The 17,062-nt window shown below is 40.5% G+C and overlaps 1 protein-coding gene across 1 annotated transcript in view; it reads right to left on the reverse strand.

Annotated features, from left to right (window-relative positions):
- Positions 1-2,151: 2,151 nt before the first annotated feature.
- Positions 2,152-17,062, reverse strand: part of CDHR2 (cadherin related family member 2) — a 42,964-nt gene continuing 28,053 nt past the window's right edge. The window contains exons 16-32 of the mRNA XM_029285150.1: positions 15,246-15,485; positions 14,927-14,996; positions 13,249-13,857; positions 12,535-12,606; positions 12,042-12,091; positions 11,748-11,899; positions 10,273-10,375; positions 10,094-10,182; positions 9,163-9,243; positions 8,650-8,727; positions 7,915-7,975; positions 6,745-6,869; positions 5,981-6,094; positions 5,085-5,165; positions 4,719-4,782; positions 3,303-3,413; positions 2,152-2,208 (exon numbers count right to left, since the gene is read on the reverse strand). Coding sequence (XP_029140983.1) covers positions 2,152-2,208; positions 3,303-3,413; positions 4,719-4,782; positions 5,085-5,165; positions 5,981-6,094; positions 6,745-6,869; positions 7,915-7,975; positions 8,650-8,727; positions 9,163-9,243; positions 10,094-10,182; positions 10,273-10,375; positions 11,748-11,899; positions 12,042-12,091; positions 12,535-12,606; positions 13,249-13,857; positions 14,927-14,996; positions 15,246-15,485 — 2,157 coding nt within the window. The remainder of the gene's footprint in view (positions 2,209-3,302; positions 3,414-4,718; positions 4,783-5,084; positions 5,166-5,980; positions 6,095-6,744; positions 6,870-7,914; positions 7,976-8,649; positions 8,728-9,162; positions 9,244-10,093; positions 10,183-10,272; positions 10,376-11,747; positions 11,900-12,041; positions 12,092-12,534; positions 12,607-13,248; positions 13,858-14,926; positions 14,997-15,245; positions 15,486-17,062) is intronic.

Genomic DNA, 17,062 nt, shown 5'->3' on the forward strand with positions numbered 1-17,062 from the left:
TTTTTTATCTCCTTCATTTTTCTTCTGTTACTAATATTCGTACTGGGGATGTGGGATTTTGTACTTTTCCCGTATGTGGTATAATCTGAGCAGAGATGTGTCTGACAGAAATAACTGATAAATTGAAAAGAAGATGGTAATGTGGGGAAGACCTAGTTTATTTATTTTTTCTTTTTGATGGTAGTTCTCCAGATAGCTGCATCCACTATCATTTCAAAGGAGCTTCCAGTGGGAAATATAGTGCCAAAAATCTATTTTTAATTGAGTAGAAGAATACTATCCTAACTTTTGCCAGAAAATAACATTTTAATTTTCACTTTCTATTGTGAATTTTTTTCCTGTCTCGGCTGTGCTACTTAGCTGTTGTTAAAGGGAAAAAAATGAACAGATCGGATTTGTGCATCGTGAAAAGTAAGCAAAGTTCTTCTGCTGAATTTTCTTCTTCAGGACGTCCTGCCATGAAAGAAAGGGGAACACTGACCATTATACTCTGGAGATGAACTCTTTGAGTCTAGATAATGGAGGGTATGTCCAAAAGGAAAGACTTTCTGTGTCTCTATAGTTGATTGACAACATGCAGCACCCATTCATTTATTTAAACTGTGAATGGATTGACTACGCCCTTCCTTCCTTCCTTCCTTCCTTCCTTCCTTCCCTCCCTCCCTCCTTCCCTCCCTCCCTCCCTCCCTTCCCTCCCTCTCTTCCCAAAAAATATATTTCTTTTGCAGTGTTACATGGTTAATGAGTCCTACTTGAACTCCTGATTGGAGTATAAAAATCTCTTCACCGAACCCTCAAAAGCCAGGCTGCATTGTGTTCCCATGATACAAGAGTGTGTTTCCTTCTGATGACTGGAAAAAGCTTTCTGAATGCTGGCTTTCCCCGAGACAATGAAGATTAATTCATTTGCAGAATTGAGGTGGTGGTGGTATTATTCATCTCTAAGTAGCTTTTAAAACCTTTGTAAACAATGGAAGCATTGTTTGGCTGTCTGCTATCCTGCACAAGAGAGAGAGAGAATCTATGCCAGATTTCCTCCAACCCGGCGTTCTCCAGAGATGTTGGACTACACCGCCTATCATCCCCAGCTAGCGGGGCTCTTGGAGAGCATCTGGCTGATGGAAAAGTCTAGGCTTGCAATGGCTTTTAGCAGGCATTTGCTGAAGTACAAATGTGAGCTCTAGGTTTGATACACAGGGAAATGTTGAGTTACTGCACTGACTTAGCAACAACACTGCCTGCATAAAGCTACACCTAAAGTGTATTGGGCTGGCGAGCTCTCCTCAATACATTAAGCAGGGCTTTTGGAAGACACACTGGAGGATGGGCTTATCCTTCAGCCAGCTGCATTCCCAGGTCCCCAGAGTGCTCAGTGTTCACAAGTAGCCTTCCAGTTGCAAGATTCAGAGCCAGATTGTCTAGAGATTTCACTTGCCTTGCAGATCAGAGAGCCTAGCACAGGCACAGGGTTATTGCTACCACCACATTCAGCTGAGACTCAGATATGCAAGAGAAGAATTGGGGAAGAGGCATCCAGCCTGGAAATACACATCTTTGGGGTGAAATCTACAAACCCCACACGCGGCAGTACGCCTAGAATGGGAAGTGCTGCTGAGGCACCAGCCAATGGACTTCCCCCTGCTCCACCCTCATAATAGAGGGGAAACCTACAGAACCACTGAAGAACCTTCCCCCGCCCTGCTTTGTGTGCTGTTCTCAGTATGGTGTTTACGTGCCATATGGATTTATAGTACCAAGCAATGCTGAATTGTTAAAAGAGTAATTTTGCCTTTTGATTTCTTTCTTCCTTTCTTTATATCTTTAGGGTACTACTTGTAAACTTAACTGTTGGATAATAAATTTTTCTCCAAAATACCCAAACAAACCCAACACAACAATGAACATTTTCTGCTCAAAAAGCTTTTATTTGTGTTTGTCGAGGGGTTGGGAGGAAAGGGATGGTTTTCCTTTATTTGGGCTGAAATTCTGAATAGTCTCCCTGCTGAGAATGGTGAAAATTGTGTTGAAGGGCTCTCAAACGTGATCTCTTGGCAGGTTCTCAAAAGAGCTGGAGAACAATCCTTTTTGCAACCTTCAAGAAGTTCTTAAAATTACAAGTTTATCCTTTGTTCAAGAGACAAATTGCAAACATCACACTTGTACTGTAAGATAGCCCACATTGGACAGCATTTCAAATTCATACAGACACTAAAAATGGAACATTTCCATTTTCCTTGTACGTACAAGTTACACTGATGCCAAGGTAAAAAAATCCCAGAAACATTTTCCTTTCTCATACTAAAATTAAAATACTAGATTAAGAAATATTTCTTTTCTTGCGATACCCAAAAGGAATTGCCTTATTCTTTCTTAAAGTGGTATCATACCTGCTGACCAACAATTAGCCAAAAAGTGAAAACACATATAAAGAATGGTACCTATTAGAAAATAAGGTTTGTTTGCTGGCATTGTTCATTTCCAAGCATCTTAATAAGGTTTAGAGATTAAAAAGTTTTGATATTATCACTACTTTGTGTAGAAACTTTAAGAATGGGGGGGGGGAAACAATTGTACTGGATTATTTTTGAAAATATCTTGAGTTTCCCATGAAAACCACCATCTGGACGTCTTTGCTCTATTTGTAATAAAGTACCAAGAGACCTACATCTTCTCCAGCAATGGTGTGATAGGATGACAAGAACCTGGAAGGTGTCTACCCAGAAACTAATAGTGTCTATAAGTTAGTTGTGATTCTTACTGATTACATGGACAAGCTCATGTGTCACTGGCCCAAAATCATTCCTGACACATCCCATTAAACCACGATCAGAACTCTTAGTGACCAACTTCTAGTCCAATATTTTCAATCATTTCATTACTACTATCTTCATACTAAACTGTTCTTCTCTGTCTTGTCTCCATTGAAGCATTTTGTTTTACTAAATACCCTAACAATTTTGTGCAGTAGCCACATGTACGTATCTTTCAGTTGGATTCCTAAGCCCACAGGATGCTGGACCTAATGACCCAAGAAGCTTCTTCCAGTTCTCCAGTTCCATGATCCTGTTCAGTCTGATCTTTGCTTCTAGTTTAGAGCAGATGTACAGTTTACGGTACAGAACTTGAGTTAATCCAGGCCACAGAGAAGCCAATATTCCAATGTTTTATAATTTATTTCATTAGTATTTCAGCATCTTCAGGTCACAGCTGCTATACATATGGGACATTGCTTTGCCAGAAGGAAATGGGTACAGTCATATTTCTGTAGTATCCAAGGAAGACTTTTCCAAGTCTAGAGGTACCTTCTTGGAGTCCCCTTGCTGCAGTGGCTTGTTCTTGCTATGACTGTCTAAAGCAGCTTTCAAGGGCTCTTCCAAATTGTTTATTTCCCACTGAGCATCTGCTTTGTCCAGCTGGAAATAGTAAAATCGTATATAAAAATTATTGTTTCTGTGGATGACAAGTGATGGATAACAATAGTTTTGGATCACCACACAAATATAGACACCTTTTCCCAGGCTTTATTAGTTTTAAGACTTGAGATCTGGATTTTTTTTTAAAAAAAAAATAGCCACTTTCTACACTGTTTTCATCTCACATCCTTACATATAGGAGAGCTGGAAGGTACCTCTAACAGCAAATCTATAGCAGAAAAATGGGAATATGCAATTGTTGAAGCTGCTGCTTCTGTTGTATCATAAAACTGCTATCTCCAACATGGTACTCTCCAAATGGACTGAGAGTGCATCTCCCAGAATCCCTAGCCTTTGTCTACACTAGTGACAAATTCTGGAATTTGTATTCCCAGCCCACCTGTAGGATCCCAAGTTGGGGAAGATTGTTAAGTATGTGAAAAGCATTTTCTTTGGGCGGGGGTTGATCCAGAACACTATGCTTCTAGAGCACAGCAGAGATGAATGTGTGTCTTTCCACTCTCTTTCCAAATACACACTTGGCCATCTGGTATCCTTGTAAACAGCCAAGCACAGCGTAGTAGACTATGGCTGTGATTGTGTGAATATAGGGCAGACTTATTTATCATGCCATTCCTTGTATAGACTGGAAAGGCCTAACAAGAGAAGTGATATAAAAACTGAGCAGCACAAGCCCAAATTCTTCATGAAGATCAGATTATCAGTAAGAAGTGAACCAGAGAGATGGGCGTACAGATATAGCTGCATCCTTAATGGATAATTTCGTCTTCATGAAGAGATTGGGATAACCCACAAATCTTGTTCCTGTGATAACTGGCTTTGTAAGTTACAGAAATCCAAAAGTTGTGATTTGTAAACTATTGTTTATGATATGTTATGAACCAAACCACTGGGTAAGTTAACCACAAAGTGTGAATCCAGCTTATTTAGCAGTCCTTAAGGTTTTGACTAACAGGACAGAGATTCTGCCCAAAACAGAAAAAGCCTTTGTAAATAAAGGACAGGACAGCAGATAATTTCCATTTATCATTGTATGTGTTAATCACAAATCAAGCAGAAGGTGAAAGTAGGGCTTGACTTGCCACCCAGGAATGTAAAGATAATGTAACTCAGTTTTAATACTTTCCATATATGAACATCTCTATTACTTAAAAAAAATCCCTTATAAATAAAGGAGCTTAACTTAGTAAAGCAAGTAATATATTTACTTGCAACAAAGGATACCCTACCCAAAAATATTCAGCATGCAAAACATGTGCAATAAAGTAGTGACAGGGGTCTTACTTTCAGTTTAGCAGGAAATGAGTCGTGTGGAGCATCAACCATATTTTCATCCAGAGAATTCAGGCTGTAATACAAAAAGCAGCTTGACTGGCCTAGGAACTATTTATCATCTTAGCTGGCAAGTCTCCATAACCCCATTATTGCCTCCACCTGTTTTGGAGACCCCTATGGTTTCTAATTTTTAGCACATATGGAAAATTTGACACCTCAGTGCCAAAAGTAATGTGGGGGGAGGCGGAGGGTCAAAGAGATTTCAAGAACTGTACAAGATAAAGCTTTGAGTAAGTAAAGCAATCACATCAGCATTAATCACAATCTGTGTTTGCATAGATGATGATTAATTAAAGATTAAATTCATCATATTACCTGGCCACTTCAGAACTGGCATTTTCTTCAAAGCCAAGGTTCACAGAAGGATCCAAGGAGAAACCAAGCACAGGATTAGCCCTGCAGCAGAATGTTTTACACAGAAATGTCTTATGTATCAGAAATGTAACCAACCCTATGCCAAGCAGAGAATGCCATAATACATCATTTGGCAGCATACATGCCCTACAGCTACTCTTGTGCATGCCACAAGCTATACACCATCAGTTGAAACAGCCAAGGTGACATGCAAAGGGACTGACTAAAACTTTAATTTTCCACAATGTGGATTACCTTCCAACCAAGCAACAAGCAACTGCTATCCTAATTTTGCCCTCCTAAAATAGGTTTGAAGCTGGAGAGGAAGAGATTTCATATTTTCCAAAGACTAATAAGATGGTCTTCCATTTTTCTTGGCACTTCTGTATTGTACAACCCTGCTATAATTTACAAGGTCTCCAATTGTAATCACATTCAGCTTTTTGTTCATTTGAAGATGCTATATATATTTTAACCTATTCAAATTCGGCATAAGATCTGACCAACAGATGGAGTTTTATAATTGAAAATTAGCAACGTAAAGGATTAGGTGGCTTTCAGGAGGTAGGAACTTAAACTTCTTACTTGCATTTCATCTACATCAATCTATCTTCTCTCTCTCCCCCCCCCCATCTAATTGATACGGCCACTTCTATCAATGACTGTGTAGCAAACCAAAATTAAATAGAATAAAACCAATCACAAACCCTATAAAAACTAAAAATGCAGGCAACCAAGAAAGCACAACCCAATCTCTAACGCAACCAAGAAGCGCATCCCTCCACAATTAAGGACCTCTGTCACAAGCTGTACCTGCTTCTCTCTAATGCAACAAACCACTCCCTATGCCCACATACCCTTCTGTATTGTATTTATTGGTCCCAGGGATGGCAGGTCCTTGCTGCACTCCATTTGCTGAGAAATGTGAAGCCACCTTCAAGGCTTTGAGTGCCTTCAATTTCCTTGTATAACTGCAAAAAAGAAAGAAAGTTTGTACCAATCTGACAACTGGGTTGATGGGAATGCTTAATAGTAGAAGAATAGACCACCTGAGGAAGGTTTCTGCCCTGGCTTTTAAAGATGTGGAGCCAATCTAGTATGGCAAAAGGGCTTAGAGCAGTGGTTCTCAACCTTTTTAATGCCGCGACCCCAACCGGTTGTAAGTCGAGGACTAAACCGGTCGTAAGTCGAGGACTACCCAACCGGTCGTAAGTCGAGGACTACCCAACCGGTCGTAAGTTGAGGACTTTCCCTGCCCGGGAGCACCGCGCATGCGTGGTTCCGCCCCCTGCGCCGGCCAAGGCATAGCTGGCAAGCGGCACAGACGGAGCAGGCCGACCACCAGCTGGCCCAGCCCAAGGGAGGTAAGGCACCCACTGGAAAAGGGGAAAAAAATGGCGGACAAAAAAAATGGCGGACAAAAAAAATGGTGGACAGCCTTGCTTGACGACCCCCATGAAATGGTCGATCGACCCCAAATAGGGTCCCGACCCACAGGTTGAGAACCACTGGCTTAGAGCTTGCAACCAGAGGGAAAATCCTGGGTGCAATGAATTCACTCAGATTCCGATCAGGAATAGAAGAAAAACATTGGAAAATTGAGGTGATGGGGAAGGTGTACCTTTTCCTCATGCCAATTATTGTCCCAATCAGGAGGAGGAGGAGGACGAAGACAGCTGCTGCCAGCCCCATAATAATACCAAACAACTCCATCCCTTTCTCAGGTTCTTTCACATCCCCAGGACCCTGGAAACATACAAATGGGTTATAATAGCTCACACTCAGTATAGAGTCCATTCTAGCTTTCCCCATCCTGATGCTCCCCATATCAAATTGCAACTCACATTGTCTACACTCAGCAGAATCATATTGGTTGGGCATTATAGAAGCTGTAGTCTAAACATCAGGAAAATGCTAATTTGGGGGAGGGGAGAACCGATCTGTACTACACAGGCTAACGCTGAAGCCTATGCTGGGAAGTTATTGGGGAGGGGGGAATCACAGAAAAGGGCTTCTTCCATAGTGTTGTCAAGAAAATTGCACCCGTGTGCCCAAGGAGCCATTAGGTGCCCAGTTTGATTGAGAAGGACTTCATATAGACAGAACTTCCCCATTCTAGTTGCCCTCCAAAGTTTTTGGATTACAATTCCATCATTGCCACCCAGTGTGGTTAATAACAAGGGAATGCAAAAATTGTAACCTGAAGTTGCATATGTCCCATTGCTGGATGCCTATTTCTCCAGATGAAAGTTTGGCTTCACCTATGTGGCCACCTGAAGAGACTAGAAACATTTGAAATGTGGATTTACAGAAATGAGGAGGTAAGCCGCCTGGGAACGCCAAGGGAAATCATCAAAACAATTAAAAAACGAAAGTTAGAATATTTTGGACATGTGATGCGACACCCAGAAAAATACGGCATACTCCATTTAATCCTCCAGGGAAAGATTGAAGGCAAACGAGGTCCAGGCAGAAGAAGAACATCGTGGCTTCAAAATCTAAGGGACTGGTTTGGACAAAACTTAGCAGCACTTTTTCGTGCGGCTGCTGATAAAAACAGGATCGCCAACGTCCAATAACGGATATGGCACAAGAAGAAGATATGGCTTCTCTCTTAGCTGTTTTGCTCATTTCTGCCACAAAATTATTGTCCTCCCTAATCATACACCTTCCCTTGGATGTTCCCATCTTAATTTTTTTTTTTTACAAGACTCCCATTCCTACTTTTCTGTTTTGTTTTCAAATTCAACTCATCTGAATTTAGAAGCATTAAAAGGATAAGAACTCTCACAATGACTAACAAGCCATGATCGATAAGACTTTGCAGCTCTTCAGGGTTTCTTCGAATGAGCCTGGAGAAAACATATTTTGAGGTTGATTAGTAAGTGTTTTCCAACTACAATAGAATTAAGCATGAGTTCTGTTAAAAAAAATGAATGAAAAGTCTATTTCCAACTTCTCAGTGCCTTTGCAGGTCCTTTTTTTTTGTGTACCATTATGCTAAACTATCCACTACCAATTGCTTCCTCAATCTCTGCGTTCCTCTGCATTATTTTTCCTCTGTTCTCCATCAGATTTTCCTATTAGCTCTATATACACTGATATATTTAGATGTTTTGCCCAGGCTGAAATTACATGGGGAGGGAGAAAAGCACTAGGTCTAAAATATGGTTTAGAACAGACACATCAAACTCACAATGTCACGTGACATCGCACGACATATTGGAACTTTTTCCCCATTGCCAGCAATGGGGTGGACGTGGTTTCATTGTGATGCGTCCAACCCACGGGCCAGCAGTTTGACACCTCTGGATTAGAAGGTGTGGGATGATTCTTAGCTTATATCATTGGGGATGGGAGTGAGGGACAAGGTTTGGTTCATTTAAAGGTCCCTACCTTTTCTTTTTAATGACCACTTCCTTTTCCAGTGTTGTCAAACTAACATCTGAATGGGCCAGCCTTCCAAATGGGATTTTTACTTTACTCTGTTCCTTCCCCATTTGCTTGAGAGTAATGTGACACTTACATGAGAACATGATCACCAGTCAGAGCTGTGCCATTCTTGTAAACAAAATAGGCATCCATCGCAGTATCATCCGAAGCCCTACAGAAGATAAAAGGACACGTAAGATGGATGGACTGAAGGGATAGTACCAGCATGACCTTGTTAGAACCGTTACCAATCAAAGAGCTATCTCAAAGAAATGGCTCTTTCCAGTCACCTTCCCCCCCCCAAAAAAAGCAACCTAAGAAATCAGTGTTATAAAGGCAGCCTAATCACTCATAAAAAGTAACTACACTGCTCACTCAGATGCTAACTTCATGTTGAAATCTCAAAACTCTCCTTCCATTTTCATATGGTCTACCAACACCATACAAACACCGTAACATTCCACCGAGTATGCCTATGCTGGTTGTTGTAGCAAAATATACCTCCAATATTTCAACATGCCTCTCCTCTTTCCTCACCAGCCATTTCATATGCTTTTTAACCTCAAGTTATTTCCTCACTACTATTGCTTCCCTCTGTTCAAATCACCTGTCAGATTTGGAGGTTGAGGAATCATCTGCATAGATTGCTGCTATGTAGACTGTTGATCCAGTTGCTTTGCTCAGAATTCTGGAAGCAACATAAAAAAGGCACATGTATCATCAGGGTTCCATGATAAATACCCATACCATTGCATTGCAGGGAACCCAGTTAATCTTCACACACTGTAAAATCATCATTACTTATGTCATTTCATTGTATATTCCAATTCTCTCCGGTATATGGCCTATCTTGCACCATTAATGTGTGAGACACTCATATCATTAGAGGGCCGTAATTCAAAACCATATTTTAAATATGGGATTGGTGAAGGTAAATCTGAGGGGAAAGGGGGCAGCTATCTTTAGCAGCTCTATTTAGTAAACATTTCAAGACATTCATAAGACATTAACGCTGAGCAGGAAACCTCTAGAATCCTGAATGCACAAAATGCCTGCTACTCTATCTTTGTCAAATATTTTAACATCTTAGGTCCTTGAAATTGATGCAACCACAGTAGTAACAGTGTACTTTTATTGCATATGTTTGGGTGCTTTTCTTCACACACTGCACTAAGGCATAATGTGCCTTGTCTGATTTTGGCTCAACATGTTGTGTGAGTCCCCCCATTGTGATTTCTATAGCTTAGCACATTAGATGAAATCTAGTAAATTGTGGTGCATTCAGTAAACCAGAGCTAAGCAACTCTGGTGTAGCGTGATATGTGAATTTAGCATTTGTTTTAAGAACAGCTTTGCCAAAGCTAAATGGCATCTCTTCACTTATGGAGTCAATGCCTACATGAGTGCACATCCACATCCACACACCACACTGCTTTCTTTGTACTTTATTTATAAGCTGACATTGTATTTTGCCTTGTTCTGCATAACAAGATGGACAGAAGCACCATACTTAGTGATAGGAGAAAAGGGTGTCATACCTTTTGATTTCATTTGAACTACTCTCCACTTCCTTTAAAGAGATACTAAATTTCAGTTTTGTACGGTAACTCCGATCCACACTGAAGATCTGGAGAAGAAGAGAAATGATTGTTCTCTGAGATCAGACATTATGAAAATTCTATTGATGGAAGTTGGTCGGAAGGGACAACAAACTTACATCCAATGATGTAAAATTGCTTAGGGCTTGAGTTCCATTGTCTTTGGCTTCCACTTTCACCTGATATCGACCTTTCAAGGCACTATTAAGGTTGCTTGCTATTCTGTAGGAATAAAAGGTGTTGCAGCATCAGAGATGTGTGTTCATGCTCAAACTCTGCACTACTCTGAAGTAGACTTGCCCAATCCCACCTCCATCTTGAAATATTTCTGTATTGGTAGCTTTCATGCTTCTATTTCAACTTTCAGGGTAGTTCGTCAGAAAATCAAATAAAGTGTTTGATAAATTGGAATCTTTATTGTAGCGTCAGAAAAAGTTGGATGTCGCCCAAGACCACATCATAATAGTATCCTGTTGTTAACATTTCAATAAGTTAGAAATTTGTTTTCCAGAAAATGATAGAGTAAAATTAGATTTCATAAAATGCTTTCCAGTAGGTTATGAGAACCCAGCTGATGGTGATCTAGGTTGTATGAGCTACATTATACTATTAAACCATAATCTGGCTTATTGTTTGGGCAAAAGCATTCCATGTGAACATGGTGATTGCAATTTTCTAATCTGGGTTTAGTGTGTTATGCTAACTATATCCAGATGGTCACTCAGCATGCATGACAGTCTCTCCTAATCATCTCCCCTCAGGAGCTGTAATCCAACTACATCTGGAGAGCACCAAATTGAAGTTGTTCTAGGACAGTGGTTCTCAACCTTCCTAATGCCGCGACCCTTTAATACAGTTCCTCATGTTGTGGTGACCCCCAACCAGCTGGCCAGGGAGGGGGGAAGGCCGTTCCGCCGGCTCCACCCAGCTTGGTTGGAGAAGCGCCCAGGCGGGGAGAGAGAGAGAGAGAGAGAGAGAGAGAGAGAGAGAGAGAGAGAGAGAGAGAGAGAGAGCCAAAGCCAAGAGGAGGACAAGGAGATAGAGGAGCGGGGTCTCGGTTCCTAAGACCATCGGAAATATGTGTTTTCCGATGGTCTTAGGCGACCCCTGTGAAAGGGTTGTTTGACCCCCAAAGGGGTCCTGACCCACAGGTTGAGAACCACTGTTCTAGGAAACCCAGGATCTGCAACCCCATTGAAAACATTGAACCTTAAATAGCTAAGTGATTATCTAAAGTTCTACTATTTAGCTGCTTCTAAATGTGCTAGAAAGCAAAGCTCCCCTTTTCCGTACCCAATAGAGATCCCCAGTGAGCCCTATATATATGTTCAAAGTATGTGTGTGGAAATAAAGCATTGGAGCAATGTATTGGTGCAAAAGCCAGCTTTCCCCCTATACCTCCTTGTCTTGCAATGTCCTTTGGTTAAACAGGTCTGTTGAACATATCTATCCAAATATCCTCAAGACCTTATTGATCAATACAAGGAGGTCACGAATGGGGTTGTTGGTACGCATGCCTTGCATTTACTTAATGTGACCACAACCACAAGGTAGCATTTTTAAAGCTTTCAGCTAAGGAAACTCCATCACTTACTGGATGCTTCCAACAGAGATGCCCTTCTCTATTGTTTTTGCCACTTTGAAAACTTCAGAAAACTTCTGTTCACCTCCATCGTCCTGGATGAAAACTACCTCGGAGATGCTAAATGTGATCACACCATTTTCATCTGAATCGGCATCCTTGGCCTGGAAGAGGAGGAAAAAAAAATATTGATGGACTTTGAAATATTATCGGACCCTGTCACACAGTTTGTGAGCATCCGGTTTAGTTTCTAAAAAAAATTCCAGGAAATCTGTGCAGCTAAATGGGCATTCTGTATAATCTTACCTTGACCACAGCCACAGGCAGGTCTCTTGGAGAGATTTCTGGGATTATTACTGCAATGAAATACCAGATACAGATCAGTAAATCCAAACAGCAAAAGATAATGGGTCTTGCTCTGCTGTAAGGCTCACTACCAAATCACATTATAATGGAGCTGTTGTCGTCTGCTCCCAAGCACATGCTCTACCAATACCCATTAAATGGATGCCAATATGGCATTCCTCTGCCCTAGCTAGAAAGCTGAATGTTCCCCTTATGGCTGGCTAACATAAAGAGGAATGCATACATGGGAGAAAGTGATGTGATGAAAAAAGCTTTGTGAGAATTGCAATCAGCTAGGATAGAGATGGATGCCCCTGCAACTAAGACAAGGACAAATTTCTGTTTGACACAGGGTGAAGGGAATCCTTAAAGCAGTCTGACACACTACCACCTATATATTAGGGGGGCAGGGAGGCATACCATGGTTGCAACTGTCTTACAACTCTGTTCTTACCGAAGGTTTCATCAACAGGAAGAAACTGGGGAGCGTTGTCATTTGCATCACCAATTAAGATTACCAGAGTCTCTGCAAAAAAGCCACAAATAGACAGGCTTTAGTCATTGATGAAGACAGCTCTGCATGTCTTCCTAGAACCTGCACACTGGACCCATAACCCTGTTCAAGTAGATCTAGTCACATTTCCCACGAATAGCAGGTGTTGCTTTCTCGTTTATATAAAATATCCCAGTGTCAATGCTGATATTCCTCCAGCTATGAAATTGTTAGGAGCAGATAATCCGTGGTTATACAGTACTTTTTTTCAGCTACTTTTCTAAGACACAAATAAGACAAATACACAAATATACTAAGATAGAGAAACAAGCCTGTGATACATTTTTCACTTGCTCCCTTTCTCCTCTGGCAGGGAGTCAAGCAATGGCCGAATCTTCCCTCCATTCAATAGTACCAGCCTTCTCCAACGTGCAGATGTGCCAGACTACAACTCTCATTATCCCAACGTAACATGGTTAGTACATCTGGAAGCCAGCAGGTGAAGGTTATGAAGGTATTGATGAAGACAGCTCGAGTGGCCATAGTTATAAACGTATAAATTATTCCTTTGGAATTTAAAAAAAATCTAGTAGAAAGGAAAAGTAGGACAGAGAAAGGGTATACATTGCACAAGAGAGAAAAAGTGTGAAAGCAAGTGTCATACAGATATCTTACCATTTCTACTGTAGGGGTTTCCTACTGCAGTGAACTCATCCTTAACACGCAGTGTGATTTCCACTTGGGTGCACAGTTCATAGTCAATATCTGAACTATTCACAAAAAGTGATCCATTGGCTACCAGGTGGAACCAGTGCTGACATATATTGCCTGCACTGCCTGCACTGTTGAAACATGCAATAGCCAACTCCTGGAATACTAATGAGTGGTTGGTGTCCTTATCAGTAGCCTCCAGCACAGCTACTAACTTATGTAGTTTCTCATTCTCTGTAACATGAATGTTTTCTAGTGGAGATGGTAGAATGGTTGGGGACTCATCATTGACATCTAGCACATACACCCTCACCATGGCAATGGCAGCTTCCACTCTTTCCCCAAAGTCTGAATTTTCAGCCCGTATAATCAGATTGAAGAACTTCTCCTGCATTTGGTCATAGTCGAGAGCAATGTCTAGATACAATGTGCCCTGATACCAGCCAGATCCCTTGGCGCTGGAGCGAATCAGAAAGTTGTTTGAGCCTATGCTGCTATTAATGTAGAATGAAATACGGTTGTGAATTTCTGTTTGATCAGCATCTCTGGCTTCCACAACTCCCACAAAGGCACCTGAGATATAATTCGAATATTAAAATTAGAATAATTGCAGAGTTAAACATACAGTATACCATCCTTCTCCACCCAGATCATAATAGTAGAGGTCTACAGTTCCTTTGTGAATGGCAATGCCCCAATCAAGCAAATGCTATCCTATACCTCCAGTTTCATGAATTACTTAGCATTCCTACTATTGGTTCTCAAAAATCCTTTCATGCATTATTTTGATGATTTAAACTGCCTCTTAGATTGGCCTTGAAGATGCCAATTATAATCTTATAAAACATAAATCACTTGGTTCACACAGGTTGCCAAACCCATGTGTTTTGCTTAACCCTTCACTTGGTTCACAAAGCACACCTAGCCTCTTTGGCCATAATTGAGAAAAATGACAACAATCTTGTCTGCCATTTGTCTGTCTGTCAACACATGAAAATTGTAATGTAGACCCCTTAGTAACAAATCAAAGCTGAAAAGTAAAGAAAAAGCTAAAGACGACTACTCAGACCCAGTCATATGTATGATGGGATGTCATCTGCCCCCTTTGCAGCCCTATGTTAAATGCATTATTAGGAACAATTATTAATCAACTTATCCCTTAAGATCTGCACAGAATGCCATATATTAAAACTTTGGGTAAACTTAGAAGAATATCATCTGACTCTCTCTAGAACTTCCTCTTCAAGAAAAGATAAGAAGTAAGATTAGTCTAGAAATGCCTGGGAGATTTTCCTCTCCCCAAACTATCAAGATAATGCAATCAATGAATGCTGATCCTTAGACCTATATATTGCCTGCTCCTATAATAGCTATCTATGAACCAGAGCATGAAAATGCTGTGGCACCATGTCCAACTTCCAGCCTTGATATAGACATCCGAGTAGTGATTTTGGGAAAAGAATACTTGACTAGAATGCTTTCATCTGATCCAGTAGAGCTTTGTAGGTGGTTTGTTTAGCTTCTCACTTTGGATTTTTTAGAACTCAGTAACTATGGTTTTTGCTTCACGTTACCCTCCAAGATTTTTTATAATTTCTAGTTTCATTTCCAGTCTGTGCCAAAGAGATTCAATAAATCATACCTTGCAAGCCTTCAGAAATAGAGAACTCATAATTTGAACTGTTGAAGCTGGGTGCATTGTCATTTTTGTCCTAAGGAGAGAAGTATTTATGTTGTTATGCCATATAAAATGGTAGACAGGGTGTTAAATTTGAAACCCCATTACCAAAATTATCCATCTGCAAAATAAAAGCAAATTTCATTTCTGGAGTATTTTACACATGCCTCCTTTTCCACTAAGCATCTTATCTAAGTAGAATTTAGGTAAGAACTTTACATTACCACCACCTCTTTATACAACTATCTTAGCCCAAACTCCTGGCAATGAGCAGTGGGATTACCTCCACAGTGAGGGTGACATTGACAGTGTCGTTCAACTGGGGAATCCCCAGGTCTTGTACAAGTACCGTCACCACTATCTTCCCATTGAGCTCCACAGGAATAGCTTCTCGGTCCAAGGGCCCTTTGCTGACTAGCTCTCCAGAATCTGGGTTAATAGTGAAGTTGTTGCTGAAGTTGCCAGGCATAATTTCAAAATGTAAGCGGCTATTATTGGTTTCTTCGTTATCCTGATCAGTGGCCTGGGAAGAGAATTGGAAAAAAAAATAGTCTTACTTCTTACTCTTCCTTGTTCCAGTCAATATTATGAGTAAGATTAAACTTCTTCAACTGGATAATATATTGATGAAGATTCTCAATCATCTAAGTAGAATTGTCTAGAAGTTGAATCATGGCAACTGGATTTCTTTTCTTTGGGTTTGATATGTTTCTCTGCTTATCCAAGTAGTTTCTTCAGCCTGGATCACCTTTACATACATTTGGTCAATGAAGAAGCAAAACTAGGCACTCAACATGCCAAGAAAGTATCAGATTAGGGAAAGTTGACTTACACTGAGATGAAGATGAATATCCTATATTTACCTTGTATGGCAGCTTCCCACATTTTTCTATGGCAGGTATATATATGTTTGAAGATATTATTGGCCTTAGACTTCTCAGTCTAAACTGTAACCTTGTGGTCTCTCTGAGAGAGACCATCTAACTGCTAATCAGGTCTGATTCTGCTTAACATTTTGTTACATCAACCAAGATCACTTATACCTGCTGTGACAATTTCAGGAACCAAGATGGAAATAGCTGGTACTTTAACTCCTTTTACCAGAACTCATGACTTATTGACTCCCCAATCCAGGATGTTCTTTAACAACCATATTATTTATTTATTTATTTAGAACTAGCAATAACAACCACAAAAAATAAAGAACTTTCCAAGTCAATTTTATCTAAAACTGCCTGTTCATTATGGCACAACCACTGTGGCACAACCAGCACAGATTATGAAAAGGAAAATACCATCCTATATCAAAGACATCTCAGCTATAACCAATATAGACTATTACAACTACCCGGCATGTTGTAGCACACAAACCAGCTAAAGCTCTCCAAAACATCTTAACTAAATCAAAACATCCAGAAGCCCAAAACAAAAGCCAAGAGTTATCTACAATGTACAATGCAAGGACCGTTAACAGTCACTATGTAAGATGGACAGGCAGAAGACTAGCAGAGTGCATCCATGAACACTAACTAGTAGTCAGAAGACACAATGACAATTCCTTAATTTCACAACACATGACAGACTCAACCACAGTTTTAATCTGGGAACTGTAAACATCTTAGGCCAACCCATATCCAAAACCATTAGGGAATTCCTGGAAGCTTGCATTCAGAAAAATCAGTCATCAATAGATACATAAAGATAAACCATATTTACATAGCATGCAAAAGAGACAATAAAAAAACAAAGAAGGGAAAAAAAAGAACAAAACACATCCTCTCCAACCAACACATAGATAAGCAAGGACCAATACCAGACAAACAAACAAGCAGAAAACAATACCTAATTAAGGAACTGGAATACTTAATCCACCAAAACTGGCAGGGGAAGATACTGTATATAAACCAGGGGCAAAATCCACACTGATTTGCACTGATGATGTTACCTAGCTGAGTGATGAAATGTCTGCAATTGTTAGGTCCACCATCACCAGTGTGCCTTGCTGGGGCCCTGCCATTAGGGCAGGAGGGAGGAAGGAGGATTAGGGTTTATTGGGTGCTATTGCTGTAACTTCAAACATGGGAAATAGGGAGGGGGGAG

Source organism: Protobothrops mucrosquamatus, unplaced genomic scaffold, assembly GCF_001527695.2.
Source record: "Protobothrops mucrosquamatus isolate PMUCROS unplaced genomic scaffold, P.Mucros_1.0 scaffold1341, whole genome shotgun sequence".
Classification (NCBI taxonomy): Eukaryota; Metazoa; Chordata; class Lepidosauria; order Squamata; family Viperidae; genus Protobothrops; species Protobothrops mucrosquamatus.